Genomic DNA, 16,150 nt, shown 5'->3' on the forward strand with positions numbered 1-16,150 from the left:
GACAGTGCGGATTTCTGTTTGTATAGGAGTGGACCACACAAAACCAGCCTTATTACTGCAAAATGGGTTATAAAAGTGGTAGTTTTTATTCTTATAAAGTTTCCAGTCCTTTGGAGAAAGAAAAGACCATTACTGCTTCAGATCACAATAATATCTAACAAGTGAAAGGGAACAGTTTATAATTTTATATGATGTTTGTAAACACATTATAGCAAAATATAGAGCTGCCAAAACACATTGACTCTGAATTATTTAATATTAGAGTGATAAGCCTTCAAATTTGAGTATGTAATTTCAGGCGGAAAATGGTAAAAATAGGCTTGGAGCCTAAGAGGTTAATACATTTATGCAAGTACAGCATAAACCAGATGAGTATTAGCTCTGTCAGCCAGCATTTTACATAGTGGTTCCAAGAGAGAATACAGAGTATATTTATTATTGAATAATAAAGAATAACATTGCATTTGTCATGATTTTTACTCTAATATATGATTGCATTAATTGTGTTCAAAAATTCAAAGAAAAGTTCAAAAAGAAAATAAAGGACCTTCTAAATGTGTCTTCAGTGGGAGGATTGTCTTGGTGAATAGAGCAGGGTGTGTTTCTGAAGCTGTTTTTTTGTTTTTTTATTAAATTGACATTTTAAGGCTTACCTTCTTTAGCAACAGGAATGGTGGGCAGGGGGGTGGTGGTGGGGGGTCTGGTAGGTGGAGCGGTGGGTACAGGGACTGCAGAAATACATAAAACACACACACACACAGAAAGAAAGAAACAGAGGAAGAAGGTGAATAAGCATGAAACTATTTGGATCATACACTTCACATCACCACTTTATTAAAACTATTATAATATGTAGGTTCTGGAATATTGGTCATCACTGTTGAAACATAGAGCAGAGTGTTTAATTCAATATTCTGCGAATGTAACTTAATAAAAACATATACATACAAAATATGTAAATTTAATATTGCATATTCTGTATATGTGAGCACAAAATAAGGAATATTGGCTGAGGTTTTTTTTTTATTTATTAAATATATAAATTAATAGGTGAAGATCACTAAAGAACAAGCAAAATTGTTCTTCCATTTGTTCTTCCTGTATGAAGAGCCTTTAAATTGGCAAAGAACCTTAAACAACTTTGTTTAACTTTGGTCAACAAGTTTACAATATTTTTCTCACTATAAGGGGCACATTATTTTTTTTTAATTTTCACCATAATCTACTGAGAGTTTTATAATCCGGTGCTCCTTATGTATGAATTTTACCAGTCAGGTATTAAAGATCAGTAAATTCACTTTGCTGCAGTACAGAGTTATACCAGCATTTCAGTGAAGCTTCTCCAGCACTAAGGCTGGAGCAGTATTAGCCTTAGCTGCTAACTGTAGAGCTAGCTCTTTCGCTGTTCAGAGGTGAGTATATTGTACTGTAGTCTGTGTGTTTACCGTGTTAAAACTAGCTAGGTGGTACCACCCTGGCTTACTGGAACACTCAGGGTTCCTCAGTGTAGCGCAGTCAGGCAGCATTTACTAGAGCTAAGCACTGTTGCTAACCTGCTGCTGAATTATAAGGGAAACATGGCGACATCCTTGTGACATCCTTACTACTGCCGCTTAAAATGTGCCAAATAAGCTGGACGCGCTTTATGTATGAAAATAGGCCAGATGTTTATTGATGGTGCTCCTTATAATAGTCCGTAAAATATGGTAATCTGTGGTGGCTTCACCTCCTGGTGCCAGATCCCACAGGACTCCTTTAAAGGTCTTGTAGATGGAGACGTTTTCGTGGCACGCAGAGGACCAACATACCAAAGCATATTAGGCAATATGTCGTAATGTTTTGGCTAATCAATGTATTTATACAGGATAAAACACATAGGATGCATGCATGAACTTATAAATGCATTGCAACACCTATACTTTACACCTAGATAGATAGATAGATAGATAGATAGATAGATAGATAGATAGATAGATAGATAGATAGATAGATAGATAGATAGATAGATAGATAGATAGATAGAGGTGGTGGAGGTGGTGGTTATAAAGCCTCACTACTGAAGGCAGGAAAGACCTGCGGTATCTCTCAAGTTCCACACTGCAGGTGGAGAAGCCTATCACTGAAGGCGCTGCCCAGTCTTGTGACCATCTCCTGTAGTGGGTCGGAAGTGTTCTCCATTATGGTTGCCAGCTTGGCCAGCATCCTCCTTTTTCCCACTACCTCCACTGGGTCTAGTGCATGGCCCAGTACTGAACTTGCCTTCCTGATCAACTTGTCCAGTTTCTTCCTCTCTGTTGCTGTGATACCATTCCCCCAGCAGGTAATCCATAAAAGATGGCCGATGACACCACAGAGTCATAAAAAGAGTTTAAAAGAGCACCCTGTATTCCAAAGGACCGGAGCCTCCTTAACAGATGGAGCCTGCTCTGACCTTTCTCATATAGAGCCTGTGTGTTGTCTGACCAGTCCAGTCTATTGTTCAAGTGGACCCCCAGGTACTTATAGTTCCTTACCATCTCAATATTTCTTCCCAGGATGTTCACTGGAGTAGTTGGAGACAGTAGCTTAACTGGTATCCCATTCTGAACCCATAGTCATCAGTGTGGAGTCGGTCCCCCTTTCAGCTCTAACAGCAGGTGTGGATCTCTGAAGTTATTGATCAGTGGCAGAACGTCAGAATACTTTAGTCCACACATTCCATACACTGCATGTCATGTGTACACGTATGTACGTGACCGCGTGGGAATCAGAGTGTGCATGTGTGTAGAGAGTGAAACGTGGCAGCTCTGCTGCGTCTGATCTGTCTGATTATGGGTGTGATGATTTGTGATTGCGGGTGTGATTACCCCCTGTCCGTGTACGTCTGTACGGAGTGTGTTGCTGGTGTGTGTGTGAGTGTAAAGCTGCTCCAGACGACATGTTTGTGTGTGTGTGTTTGTGTGTGAGATGCTGGCAATTACGGGACTTGCCCACACCGCCGCTGGGGAACCCACAGACACACAGACAGCCGCAATGTTTTACATTTTAGGACTCAATTCAAAACAAAGCCATAAATCCAACCTGTGTCATACGACAGCTCACCACAAACATGGAGACTGCAGCAATTATCACCTCACACTCTGAGTGTGTGTGTGTGCGCGTGTGTGTGAGAGTGTGTTTACATGTTGAGACGTGATGTGATCCAATTTGATCAGTTTTGGGTAAATGCATATATTTTTTAAGCAGTTATGTTCTTTAGATTTAGCGAAAAATATAATATATAGAATATTGTTAACATAATTAATTTTTAATTATGTTTATTGAATATGAATTATATCATTATAATTATTATAGCATTCCTGAAAAAAATACACCAGACGTTCATTAATAGTGCGCCATAAAATAGGGTGCACATTATAGTCCGTAAAATACGGTAATCTGTGGAAGGCACCACCTTCTTAAATAAGCTAAAGGTTTTGGCTAATCAATGTATTTACACAAGATCAACTGATAGTATTTTGTGGCCTTAATATATTAGCTTGTGGCCTCAGGATGATTTCCTTAATATACAGCTCTGGAAAAAATTAAGAGACCACTTCAGTTTCTGAATCAGTTTCTCTGATTTTGCTATTTATAGGTTTATGTTTGGGTAAAATGAACACTGTTGTTTTATTCTATAAACTACAGACAACATTTCTCCCAAATTCCAAATAAAAATATTGTCATTGTCATGTTTACATGCCATGAGACGTGATATGATCCAATGTGATCATTTTTGGGTAAATGCATAGATTTTTTAAAGCAGTTATATTCTTTAGATTTAGCGAAAAATATAATATATAATTTATATTGTAAACATAATGAATTTTCAATTATGCTTAATAAATATTAACTTCATTAACCCTTTCAGACCCCGTGTCCATTGAAATGGACATCAAGTGTTCTTCATTCCTGTGTATTCTTAACGGAGATTGGTACCTGACATAATAGACATCTGTCGGCCAATCATACAGCATATTAGGCTCACTCACTGCACTGGGAAATTTTTAAGCGAAATGTAATGTATTTATGTTAATAAAACCTACATGTTTTCTGGATGGTGGTGACGGCCGGCCCCTCGGTGTCCTGCAGCTGGGCGTAAACGCTGATCTTGTACTGAGTGTCTGGTCTCAGCTCGTTAAAGCAATGCCTGGACTCGGAGCCATCCAACCTCACTTCCTGCTTCTGACCATCTGCAACGGGAAATGAGTAACAATAGGAAATCCGTATTATGAGAAGCAAGAACTACTCAATTAAGTAAAGAAAAAAATACTTTAAGAAATGAAGATCAGTCAATATGAAACATTTCAAGAAGTTTGAAAGAATCCTTAAGTGCAGTCACAAAAAAAAAAAAACATCAAAAATGTTATGATGAAACTGGCACTCATTAGGACCACTCCAAGAAAGGAAGAGCAAAAATGAACTCTGTTGCACGGGATACATTTATCAGAGTTAATGTATTTCTTTATGTGTTCCTTCATAGTCTGGATGACTTTGTTATTCATTTACCATGTAGGAAGAAAAAAAAACGACTGTGTGTGTGGATGTGTTAATGCCCATATAGTGAAACTGGATTTAACTCAGACTGTAGCAGCTTCTTGTCCCCAATGGCTGGAGATAAAAAGCCTGATGGCTCTGGGGATAAAGGATCTCCTGAGGCTGTCGGTTTAGCAGCTCTGTGACAGCAACCTGACACTGAACACACTGAACAAACAGTGTGCAAACCTATGATAAGACAGTTTACAGTGCTGTGAACCTCTAACCTCTATTTATGCAGATCATTCATCTAGTGTTAATAGTTAAATAAGAAAACACAGGTTAAATGATTATCCATTTATCTGTATCTTTACTGGAGTTCCAGAGCTTTTCTGGCATTTCAGGCTGGCAGAGATAAGTGCTGCTTTTTGGGACCTTTTATCCCAAAAGCTCCTTTCACACTGTCAGACAGGTTCTATTTAAGTGCTGTTTAATTTCAGCAAAATGGATCAATAGAATCAGCAGGGGATTCATATCTGAGGAACATTCTGTTCAGGTGATTCATAGTCTGATAATGCAGTAATATAAGTAATATAAGGTCTTATTCTATTGTTTTTTCATTCATTTTAAAATGTCTAGTTGTGGTCTCTAGTAGTTGTTTTTTGTGAAAAAAAAACAAAAAAACTGGTGATTCTGTATAACAGTGCTTTAGTCCCGTGGAGAAGTGGGCAGGGAGAAACGATAGGTTTCAGCTATTGCTCATGAATATTCATACAAGCAAAGATATCGCCTCTGATTGGCTAATAGCACTGCAACACCAGGAGGCAGCAAGATGGACAACAGTTAAAAATGTTTTAAAATAAAGACATTTTTACACTTAAAACAGTCTTTGCAATGTCATATGTTACTTTACAACATGTATAATGCCATGCTAAGTGCAGTTCACTGACCTAGTCTTAGAGTCTCTGTAAAACTCAAAATCCACCGGAGATCCTATTTAAACCTGTAGTTACTTACACACAGAGGTGGGTAGTCCAGATCCAGTAAGTAAAAATCCACTCAAGCGTTTTGTTGGCTGAGCTGCAGAAGAGCTGCCCAGGCAGTTAGAACAAAACTCTGGGGTGTATTTTTACTTTTAGCTAGTCTAAACAGAACAAGAAAAGTGGATTTTAGCCGAAGGAGACCTTTAAGCTTTCACCCACAGCCTCCAGTTTGTCTGTCTGTATGCAGAGCTATTGTCTTTCAGAAGCTTAACTTCTCTGTGATAACAATACAACATATTGTTCTACTTCCAGCCATACAACACTGGATTCTGCAGCTGTTTGATAAGGACCACATTGTTTATCTCCAACCGGATCAGATAAAGCAGATAAGCTTCTATAAAAAGGGTCTGTGGCTTGCAGTCATTTCTTTCATCACGTTTCTTTGATTTATCTGAGCTGATGTGATACCACAACCAAGCGCTAAAATAGCAGCGCAAACAAGCAGCACAACAGCTACGAATCTCCTGTCTGTTTTTATGTGTTTTTTTGTTTTTTGAAGTGTTTCATACATCCCGCATTTACACCCAAAACAAGAGACAACAAAGACTACGGCAACTGGCTTTGGCAAAACAGTACAACTCCAGGAACTGCTTTAGCACCCTTTTAAAACACATATAAAACGATCTTCTTAACTATACCACACACATATATATATATAAATAAATGGTAATTCTTGAAGCTTGAGGCTCAGGTTTTCAGATTCAAGGTCAATCTCTTCATTTAAGTCTCACACTAAAAACAAACAAACAAAGAAAGGAGCCTGATCTCCTCATATTTAATTTAGACTGCCTGCATGGAGGCTAGGCCATTTCAGTAAGCCTGATGCCTAAATCGAGGAACTTAATCAGTGAAAAACAAACAAACACGTCTGATTAATTCAGCACTGCAGCCTGAGAGTGGCTGAACGATGGAGAAAAACCAAACTCCTGCCAGTTACTTACACTCAGCCAGCACTGTATTATACTGAACTTCCTTCAGGATCCACAAAGTGTCTGTCTGTCTGTCTGTCTGTCTGTCTGTCTGTCTGTCTGTGTATCTTGTCTGTCTGTGTATCTTGTCTGTCTGTGTATCTTGTCTGTCCGTGTATCTTGTGTATCTGTCTATCTGTTTATCTTGTCTGTCTGTCTGTCTGTCTGTCTATCTGTCTGTGTATCTTGTCTGGCTGTCTGTCTGTCTGTGTATATTATATGTCTGTCTGTGTATCTTGTCTGTCTGTCTGTCTGTCTGTCTTTCTGTCTTGCCTTTCTGTGTATCTTGTCTATGTCTGTCTGTCTGTCTTGTCTCTCTGTGTATATTGTCTGTCTGTCTTGTCTATCTGTGTATCCTGTCTGTCTGTCTCTGTCTGTCTGTCTTGTCTGTCTGTGTATCTTGTCTGTCTGTGTATCTTGTCTGTCTGCCTTGTCTATCTGTGTATCCTGTCTGTCTGTCTTGTCTGTCTGTGTATCTTGTCTGTCTGTGTATCTTGTCTGTCTGTCTTTATATCTTGTCTGTCTGTCTGTGTATCTTGTCTGTCTGTCTGTGTATCTTGTGTGTCTGTCTATCTGTTTATCTTGTCTGTCTGTCTGTGTATCTTGTCTGTCTGTCTGTGTATCTTGTCTGTCTGTCTTTCGATCTTGTCTGTCTGTGTATCTTGTCTGTCTGTCTTGTCTGTCTGTGTATCTTGTCTGTCTGTCTGTCTGTCTTTCTGTCTTGCCTTTCTGTGTATCTTGTCTATCTGTGTATCCTGTCTGTCTATCTGTCTTGTCTGTCTGTGTATCTTGTCTGTCTGTGTATCTTGTCTGTCTGTCTTGTCTATCTGTGTATCCTGTCTGTCTGTCTTGTCTGTCTGTGTATCTTGTCTGTCTGTGTATATTGTCTGTCTGTCTTTATATCTTGTCTGTCTGTCTGTGTATCTTGTCTGTCTGACTGTGTATCTTGTGTGTCTGTCTATCTGTTTATCTTGTCTGTCTTTCTGTCTGTCTGTCTGTGTATCTTGTCTGTCTGTCTGTGTATCTTGTCTGTCTGCCTGTCTTTTGATCTTGTCTGTCTGTGTATTTTGTCTGTCTGTCTTGTCTATCTGTGTATCCTGTCTGTCTGTCTATCTGTCTATCTATCTGTCTGTCTGTGTATCTTGTCTGTCTGTCTGTCTGTCTATCTGTGTATATTGTATGTCTGTCTATCTATCTATCTGTCTGTCTGTCTGTCTGTCTGTCTGTCTATATATCTACCTACCTACCTACCTACCTACGAGTAGTAGGGGTGGACAATATGACCCAAAAAAATATCATAATATTTTACGCTATTTTTGTGTTACAGATACTCTTGGCTACATGAAAAAACACTGAATTCTTGCCATAATATAGATTAGAACATTACTCTAATAATAGGGCTATTCACTGTATACCTGTAACTCTACCTCTTCACTACTTTACAACTGATGCTCTTAAACATTATAATTAAGAGACAAAAAGTTCAAGTAGTTAACTCTTGATGAGTTCAGCACAGCTGTTAACTGAAAGCCTGAATTCCAGGTGACTCTTCCTCATAAAGCTGGCTGAGAAAATCATATTATTTTCATGTGTGTATGTTCAGCTTGTTTGTTCTGCAAGAAAAATTCTTACAGTTTTCATTTTTATCTATTTTACTTCAAGCATGGATACACAGATATATTCAAATAATTAATGTTGGATCTCTGACTTCTGGTGAAATCTGGTGAAAAGTTCTGTATTTTTGTTTTGTAATTTTTATCCCATTTTTCCCCAATTTACACGTTCAATTAACTAACCAACTTATTAAGACCCCCCATTATCACTAGTGACTCCCTAACACCAAAAGAGTGAAGACTAGCACATGCCTGCTCCAACACATGTAAAGTCAGACTCCGCCTCTTTTTGAACCAGGCCAAATGTGCTCTCTCAGGGCTTTGGCAGCTGATGGAAAGCTGCATGACCGGGATTCGAACCAGCAATCTCCTGATCCCCATCTCCTGTATTTTTCAATATTTTATAAATATTGCTGAAAAAATATTGCAATATTAGTGTTTTTTTTATATCATGCAATTCTACTTCCTATCATTGTATATAAAGTTGTCTAGAGCTATCCAAGCCTCTTTATGTGTATATGAGTGGTACCTCAAAGCTGTGTGAAATGACAAACCACATAAAGATAAAAACTTTTTTTTTTAGTTTTAGTGTAAATTCCTTCTCGTCACACTTCAGTAGTTCTTTCGTTCAGAAGAAGAAAATGACAGACTTGGATTGTGAGCGTTCACTTCCTCAGAAAGGGAAATTTAGTCACAGTTCAATGAGCCAGCATGTCCAGGCCTGACTGACTTCCCCTCACCAACAAAACACGTGTTTGTGTTTAGCATGCTGAGCTGCTTTCAGTTTAGCACTGTAAATGCACATATACGCCCTTAAAGAGCAATAGTTTAAAACACTTAATGCTATTTATGGGTTTTTCTTAGCATCCCGAACAATTTTCATGGCTGTTTTGGACGAAATTACCTGACCATGGTTGGGTTTTTACAGATCCTCTGATTTTTCCATTTGTTAATCACAGTTAAACACAGCTGACTGGCATTATCAATTCCTCGGATATCTTTTTGTATCCCTTTCCTTTTTTTATACAGTTTAACTACCTTTTCTAGTAGATCCATTGACAATTCTTTTGCTTTTCCCACAACTCACAGTCTGTCTGGATCCCAGAAACTCACACAGCATGTATGCACTTGTAACAGAGTTCAAATATACATGTGTTTTAATATTAGAATTCCCCAAATTTCTTCTCTTTATGTTTGCCTATATTAATATGGAGTGGCTAGGTTGGGACGGCTCCTACCCTTTCACCCTCTTATATTTCCTAGCCTGCCTCTTTCCTTTTGTACATGATGTGTAATGGAGTGCACTGATTTTAATCCTATATTTTAAGAGCGTCATAAAACTCTAAATTCCTCTATATATGTCCCCAAATCGATTAAAACAACTGTGGAGTAGAATATGTTGCTAGTAGTCGATTTAAAACTTTTATATGCATGTTTGTACACTGCTAATGCCATGGTCTATGCTAACTTGCAGGCTAACTAGCTAATTATTCCCTGTTTTTATATGCTTTCTACTAACTAAACAGAAGAGTGGAGAGGAGAAAATGAGGTGCCCACCTATTAAAAACTAAAGGCTGTTTATTTCTGTTCATCAGGTTTGGAGATTTTTTTATTTTATTTTATATGTGTTAAATTTTCCGTAGAGCAGTTAGGCTAAGTGGCTAAACGGCTAAGCTAGTTATGCTAGTTCGAGCATGTTTTGACCTATTAAATGCTAAGCTACACATCTGTTACTCTGTTATTAAGTTTATTAGCGTGTGAGCCTGTAAATCTCTGTAAATATTGAATATGGTCCTTTTGTACATGATGTGTAATATAGAGAGAGAGAGGAGTGGAGAAGAGAAAAGAGGTGCCCACCTATTCAGAGCTAAAGGCTGTTTATTTTTTTTTTTTTCAGATTAAAATCCAGTTAAAACACAAGGCAGAGTCTATGTCATCTGTAACCACCAGTTACACACACACACACACACACACACACTGATTACAAGCACACAGGTCACAGGTGAGGATGTTACCTTTAGTGGCCATTAAAACCCATTTTTGTCAACTTCTGTGCATGTTATCAGGCCAAATTTAGCAGGGTATGTGAACTTTTGATCAGGGTCATTTGGATGTTTTATGGTTGTCATTATGATTTAAAAAGAGAAAATACAGTTTTCTCAGTTTAACAATACATGGCTTCCCCCAACCACTAAGCATAAGTGGAAACAATAAATAAATGTTTGTGTGTTATCGTTCATGTTCTCTGAAAAAAAGGCCAAAAAAGCAAAAACTCACAACTGTATCAGCATTGCTTTATATCACTCAGTATCAGGTCAATAACAGCAGAAAGTGCATAATGGCTAATGAGGTGTCGAAAGGAAGAAATCATTAATTCGATCTAATCTTGTAAAAAGTCTATCCTGAAACTGCAGACACTCACAGTGTGATGTGATGTTGTTATCTGTGTGCTTCTTCCTGTGATTCAGCAGAGTGTTTCAGTAATTAGATCATTACAGTGTTTCTTACAGACACTCATCTAAAGTGAAGTGCTTTAATTAAAACAGCTCATTTTAGAGTTCACTAATTTCCGAGGAAAAAATGGTGTAGTAAGACTGGTATCATTATTATCATTAAGTTTTTATGTACACTATATTGTTAAAGAGTATTCACCTGTCTGCCTTCAGTCATATCATGTTCTCTTAATACGTAGAGTTTAATAAAGATGTTGTCCCAGATTGTGCAGCTAGCTAATACAGCTTTAAATCTACTGGAAAGGCTTTGCACAAGGTTTAGAAGTGTGTGTATAGCCCTATTTGGATGGGATTAGTTTCTCAGGAGGTCCTGGGGTAATTTTCTCTTTTATGGGGGATCCACAATAATTTATTGTGGTGACGGACAGTTCTGGTGGAAACAGGAGAGTTGAGGTGCACATTGAATTCTGTCGTGATTTGATCAGCCGTGGTTTTATGTTTTTTGATACAGTCCGGGTTAGCACCCGAACATCCCTTTCAGACAGCTTCCTCTTACAGCGTCCACAGTTAATCCTGTTGGATGTGGTTGGTCCTTTTTGGTGGTATGCTGACATTACCCTGGATACCGTGGCTCTTGATTCATCACAAAGACTTGCTGTCTTGGTCACAGATGCTCCAGCAAGACGTGCACCAACAATTTGTCCTCTTTTGAACTCTGGTATGTCACCCATAATGTTGTGTGCATTGCTGTAATATTTTGAACAAAACTGTTAAAGCTCTTACCCTGCTAATTGAACCTTCACACTCTGCTCTTACTGGTGCAATGTGCAATTAATGAAGATTGGACACCAGGCTGCTCCAATTTAGCCATGAATCCTCCTACACTAAAATGATGACAGGTGTTTCAGTTTCATTGTCCAACCCCTGTATATATACACACAAGTCATCCACACACAAGCTGTAAGTGATAGAGTCTCATAAGTATGCAGTGCAGTGTGTGTGTGTCTGGCTCTTATATCCGGCTGAGCCTCGGGCTTCTGTCTTTCTAACTGAGTGAAACCGAGACGCACAAACACAACTAACACAAAACCCCTCATACACCCTCATACGTAGACCTCCATACACATCTTTACTACAAACATATACTTTAGCACTCCTATAAAAACATGGTCAGTAAGTGACCGAGATTACAGGAGGCATTCACCTTAAAATCACATCTGATGCTGTTTCTGAGGCTGGTAACTCTGATTAACTTATCCTGTGCAACAGAGGAAACTCTTGATCTTTCTTTTCTGGGGCAGTCCTGATGAGTGCCAGTTTCATCATGACGTTATTGACATCTTTGCGACTGCACTGCACAAGGATACTTGTAAAGTTCTTAGATTTTTTTTTCTTTACTTAGTTGAGTAGTTCTTGTTTCTCATAATATGGATTATAACGTTACTCAAATAGAACTATTCACTGTAATTCACCAACTCTACATCTTTACTACTTTACAACTGATGCTCTCAAACACATTAAGAGACAAGAAATTCAAGTAACTAACTCTTGAAGAGTTCAGCACAGCTGTTAACTGAAAGCCTGAATTCCAGATGACTCTACCTCATGAAGCTGACTAAAAAAACCCAGCCGAGATGTGCAAAACTGTTAATCTAAACAAGAAGGGCTGTTTGAAGAATCTAAAATATAAAACATATCCTGGTTTGTTTAACACATTTTTGTTAACCAAATAATTCCATGTGTTTTTTTATCATAGTTTGGATGAGATTAATAAACACTGAGGTGTGTCCAACCTTTGACTGATAGTGTATTTTAAACATAGTGTATATTAAAATACAAAAGTGCACAAATTGACTAGAATAAATGGTGAAATCCCAGAATATCTGCATTAGCTCGACCTCAACAGGTAACCACTGTTTTTTAATTAACTCAGTAACTATAAGGTTGTACATTGATGTCTAGGAGGCACTTATTGCTTTAGTAAAAGAAGTGGATAAAAAGATAAGTAAATCAATTGTTTCCGTATTATTTATTAAGTAAACACTAATACGTTATTGGCATATTTATTATTCATTCATAATGATATTTGATCTGTAAGAGTAGGGGTTTAAAATGTTAAAAAACTTTACAGTTTACTTACTCAGTAGCGACTCGATGATCACACGGTACTGGTTGGCATGGCGATGGGGCTGCCACTGAGCACACATACTGTTCATCCTCACCTGATAGGTGTTCAGATTAGACACACCCAGGTAAACTAAAGAAAGAGAGAGAGAGAGGGAGAGAGAGGGAGAGAAAGAGGTTAAGATCTGGACTCTGTGATGAACAATCCATGTGTGAAAATGATGATCTCATGCTCTCTGAATCACTCTTTCACTATTCCAGCACCATGAATCCTGACATTATTATCTTGGAATATGTTCGTGTTCATCAGGGAAGAAAAAAATAATCCATTGATGGAATAACCTGATCTATATTCACCTAATTCTTTCAGCACATACTGTTGCTGAACCTAAACCTGCAGATCAACTGCAGCATCAACCCCACATCTTTTACTTACTTACATCCAGATGGAGACTATTTTTTTTTTCCAGACAGTGTTAAACACAGTGAGCAGCGGAGGCATGGAACAACTTCCTTAGAGTTGGAGAAGGAAGGAACCTTAGCAGGAACCAAGGCTCCCATGTACCTTGTACTATCACATGTATTATCAAGGCTAATATAAAGCTCTTGAAAATAAATTAAGAGACCACTCTGAATCAGTTTCTCTGATTTTTCTATTTATAGGTTTATGTTTGAGTAAAATGAACATTCTTGTTTTAATCTATAAACTACAGACAACATTTCTCCCAAATTCCAAATAAAAATATTGTCATTTAGAGCATTTATTTGCAGAAAATGAGAAATGGCTGAAATAACAAAACGTTGGAGAGCTTTCAGACCTCAAATAATGTAATGAAAACAAGTTCATATTCATTAAGTTTTAAGAGTTCAGAAATTAATATTTGGTGGAATAACCCTGGTTTTTAATCACAGTTTTCATGCATCTTGGCATGTTCTCCTCCACCTGTTTTACACACTGCTTTTGGATAACTTTATGCCTTTACTCCTGGTGCAAAAATTCAAGCAGTTCAGTTTGGTTTGATGGCTTGTGATCATCCATCTTCCTCTTGATTATATTCCAGAGAAGGACCCATCCTCCTCTGGTCAGACAACTTAAACATTAAAAAGTCATTATACATACATATAGAGCTAGCAGTTAGAAAACATCTAGTTAAAGTTCCTATTAACTTGGATGTAATCTGTAGTGGAGAGTGAGCACCTAGTCCGAGGCAGGTGGCATGAACTGGATGGTGGGCAGCTGGTCTGTGGTGGGTGATGGGGACTGTAACCGGTGTATGCTGCATTTGATTCTGATCATGCTTGGACATGCCGGGCAACCAGATTGGTCATGATGTGCCACCAGCACGGTCAAGCTCTTCTATGCTGCACTGTGGGCTGTGGTCTGGGTGCTGAACTCACGGGTCTTGGCTCTGCCGGTCAGTGCCTCGCTGGAGCCGGTGGTGTAGGTGGCGATGACCTTTACGCTGTACTCTGTGCCACTCAGCAGGTTCAGTATCAGCATGGTGTTCACGTCGTCCCCAACAAACGTCTCCAGAGCTCGACCCGGCCCTGCACACAGATCATTAACATACAAACTTCAACAGACTGCAAAATGTACAGGTGCAGCTAAAAAATAGAATATCACTGAAAAGTTACTTTATTTCAGTATCTCAGTTCAAAATGTGAATCTCATATATTATATAGATGTATTAAACACAGAGTGATCTATTTGACGTCTTTATTTATTTTATTGTTGATGATAATGTCTTACAGCCAAAAGTGATATAAGACCAATTGATACTTTTGGCAGTGTGGGCAGTGTGCCAAGTCCTGCTGGAAAATGAAATCCACATCTTCATAAAAGTTGTCAGTAGCAGAGGGAAGCATGAAGTGCTGTAAGATTTTGTGGGAAAACAAAACTGCACTGACTTTAGACTTGATAATAAAACACAGTGGATCAACACCAGCAGATGATCAGCATGTCTCTCCAAACCATCACTGATTGGTGGAAACTTCACACTAGACCTCAAGCAGTTTGGACTGTGTGTCTCCACTCTTCCTCCAGACTCTGATCTCTTGATTTACAAATGAAATGTAACATTTACTGATGATCAGTGATGGTTTGGAGAGACATGTCATCTGCTGGTGTTGATCCACTGTGTTTTATTATCAAGTCTAAAGTCATTTCTAATATTGTTATTGCTATATGGAGTAGAAGGTCAAATAGTACAGATATTAAACCATTTCTGGAGGTGAGAAATGCTATGTGTGTGTGGGTTCACCTGAGACTGGCTGGTAGACGATCCTGTAGCCCATAGTGGGAGAAGGGGGCGTGTCCCAGGTGATGCGGAAGCGATTGTACCATTCCTCTGATACCCTCAGATTTTTAGGAGCAGAGAGAGGCACTGAGTGGAGAGAGAGGGTTAATAAAAGAGAAGGAGATCGTGGGTTAAATCAGGGTCAGGATACATTTCATACATTTATATATATATATATACATATATATATATATATATATATATATATACATGATACGCCTGCAGACCCCATTCATTTGTCCACATTTACATTATTGCTAAAGCCCGTTAAACAGCACACACTGCATTATTCATGAACGTTTCACTAAGAGAATACTCACAAGTGCGAGCAGAGCGAGTGACGGACGGTCCATCTCCATCAGCGTAAACAGCTGTCACACTCACCCTGTACTCCGTATCAGAGAGCAGAGGCTGCAGCACCACTGCGTTCTGATTACCAGGAACCATCATCTACACAAAACACACAGCAGCACTGATATTATATACTGATACAGCTGATATTAACAATTTCAGCATTTCACCTAGAGCAGGGGTCAGCAATAGGTGGCATGAAACATCCGGCCCATGAGGTTGTTTAAACTATAATGAACGATAATTTAAAAAAATAAATAAATAATAAAATGCTTCTCTGGTGAGCTTTTGTTTACATTTCTTCCCTGTCTCTCTCTCTCTGATGTGCTCAGCATGACTTTAGTTTTCTCATTTTCACGTTCTCATTTTTACGCCCGTTCTTGGGCTCTTCTTATCTCCTTATAAGGGCGTTTTTCCCCGGCCGTGTCCCAATACACTAGCTGGGGCAGCGATAGTGTATTGGACCATGACCCTGATGACACAGGTTCGATCCGGCATGAGGAGCGGTGTGTTTATTTATTTATATATATATTTTTTTCATTCTTCTTGGGTTTACCTGCTTTGAGATAATCTGTTCTACAATTGGGTTCAACAACCCTCTGGGCTGGAGAGCTACTAGTCTGTAAAACTCATTCCATCCCATTACACTTCTTTTTCCAAAACAGTTTTTTTTTTTGTGGCCCGCAACCTAATGGCTTGGAAAGTATCGTAACTTAATGGCTGACCCCTGATCTAGTCAGTTGTCTCAAATACAGGGATTGGACAGTGAAACTGAAACACCTGTCATTTTAGTGTGGGAGGTTTCAT

The 16,150-nt window shown here is 38.6% G+C and overlaps 1 protein-coding gene across 3 annotated transcripts in view; it reads right to left on the reverse strand.

Annotated features, from left to right (window-relative positions):
• The window catches only part of LOC103042852 (collagen alpha-1(XIV) chain), a 144,071-nt gene that overhangs the window by 48,683 nt on the left and 79,238 nt on the right, over nt 1–16,150 (reverse strand). For all 3 annotated transcript variants that reach the window (XM_049475237.1, XM_049475236.1, XM_049475238.1), the window contains 6 exons: nt 15,313–15,442; nt 14,957–15,079; nt 14,094–14,243; nt 12,712–12,828; nt 4,065–4,211; nt 654–728 (listed from right to left, as the gene is read on the reverse strand). In XM_049475237.1, the coding sequence (XP_049331194.1) occupies nt 654–728; nt 4,065–4,211; nt 12,712–12,828; nt 14,094–14,243; nt 14,957–15,079; nt 15,313–15,442 (742 nt within the window). The remainder of the gene's footprint in view (nt 1–653; nt 729–4,064; nt 4,212–12,711; nt 12,829–14,093; nt 14,244–14,956; nt 15,080–15,312; nt 15,443–16,150) is intronic.

The sequence above is a fragment of the Astyanax mexicanus genome, chromosome 2, assembly GCF_023375975.1.
Source record: "Astyanax mexicanus isolate ESR-SI-001 chromosome 2, AstMex3_surface, whole genome shotgun sequence".
NCBI lineage: Eukaryota > Metazoa > Chordata > Actinopteri > Characiformes > Acestrorhamphidae > Astyanax > Astyanax mexicanus.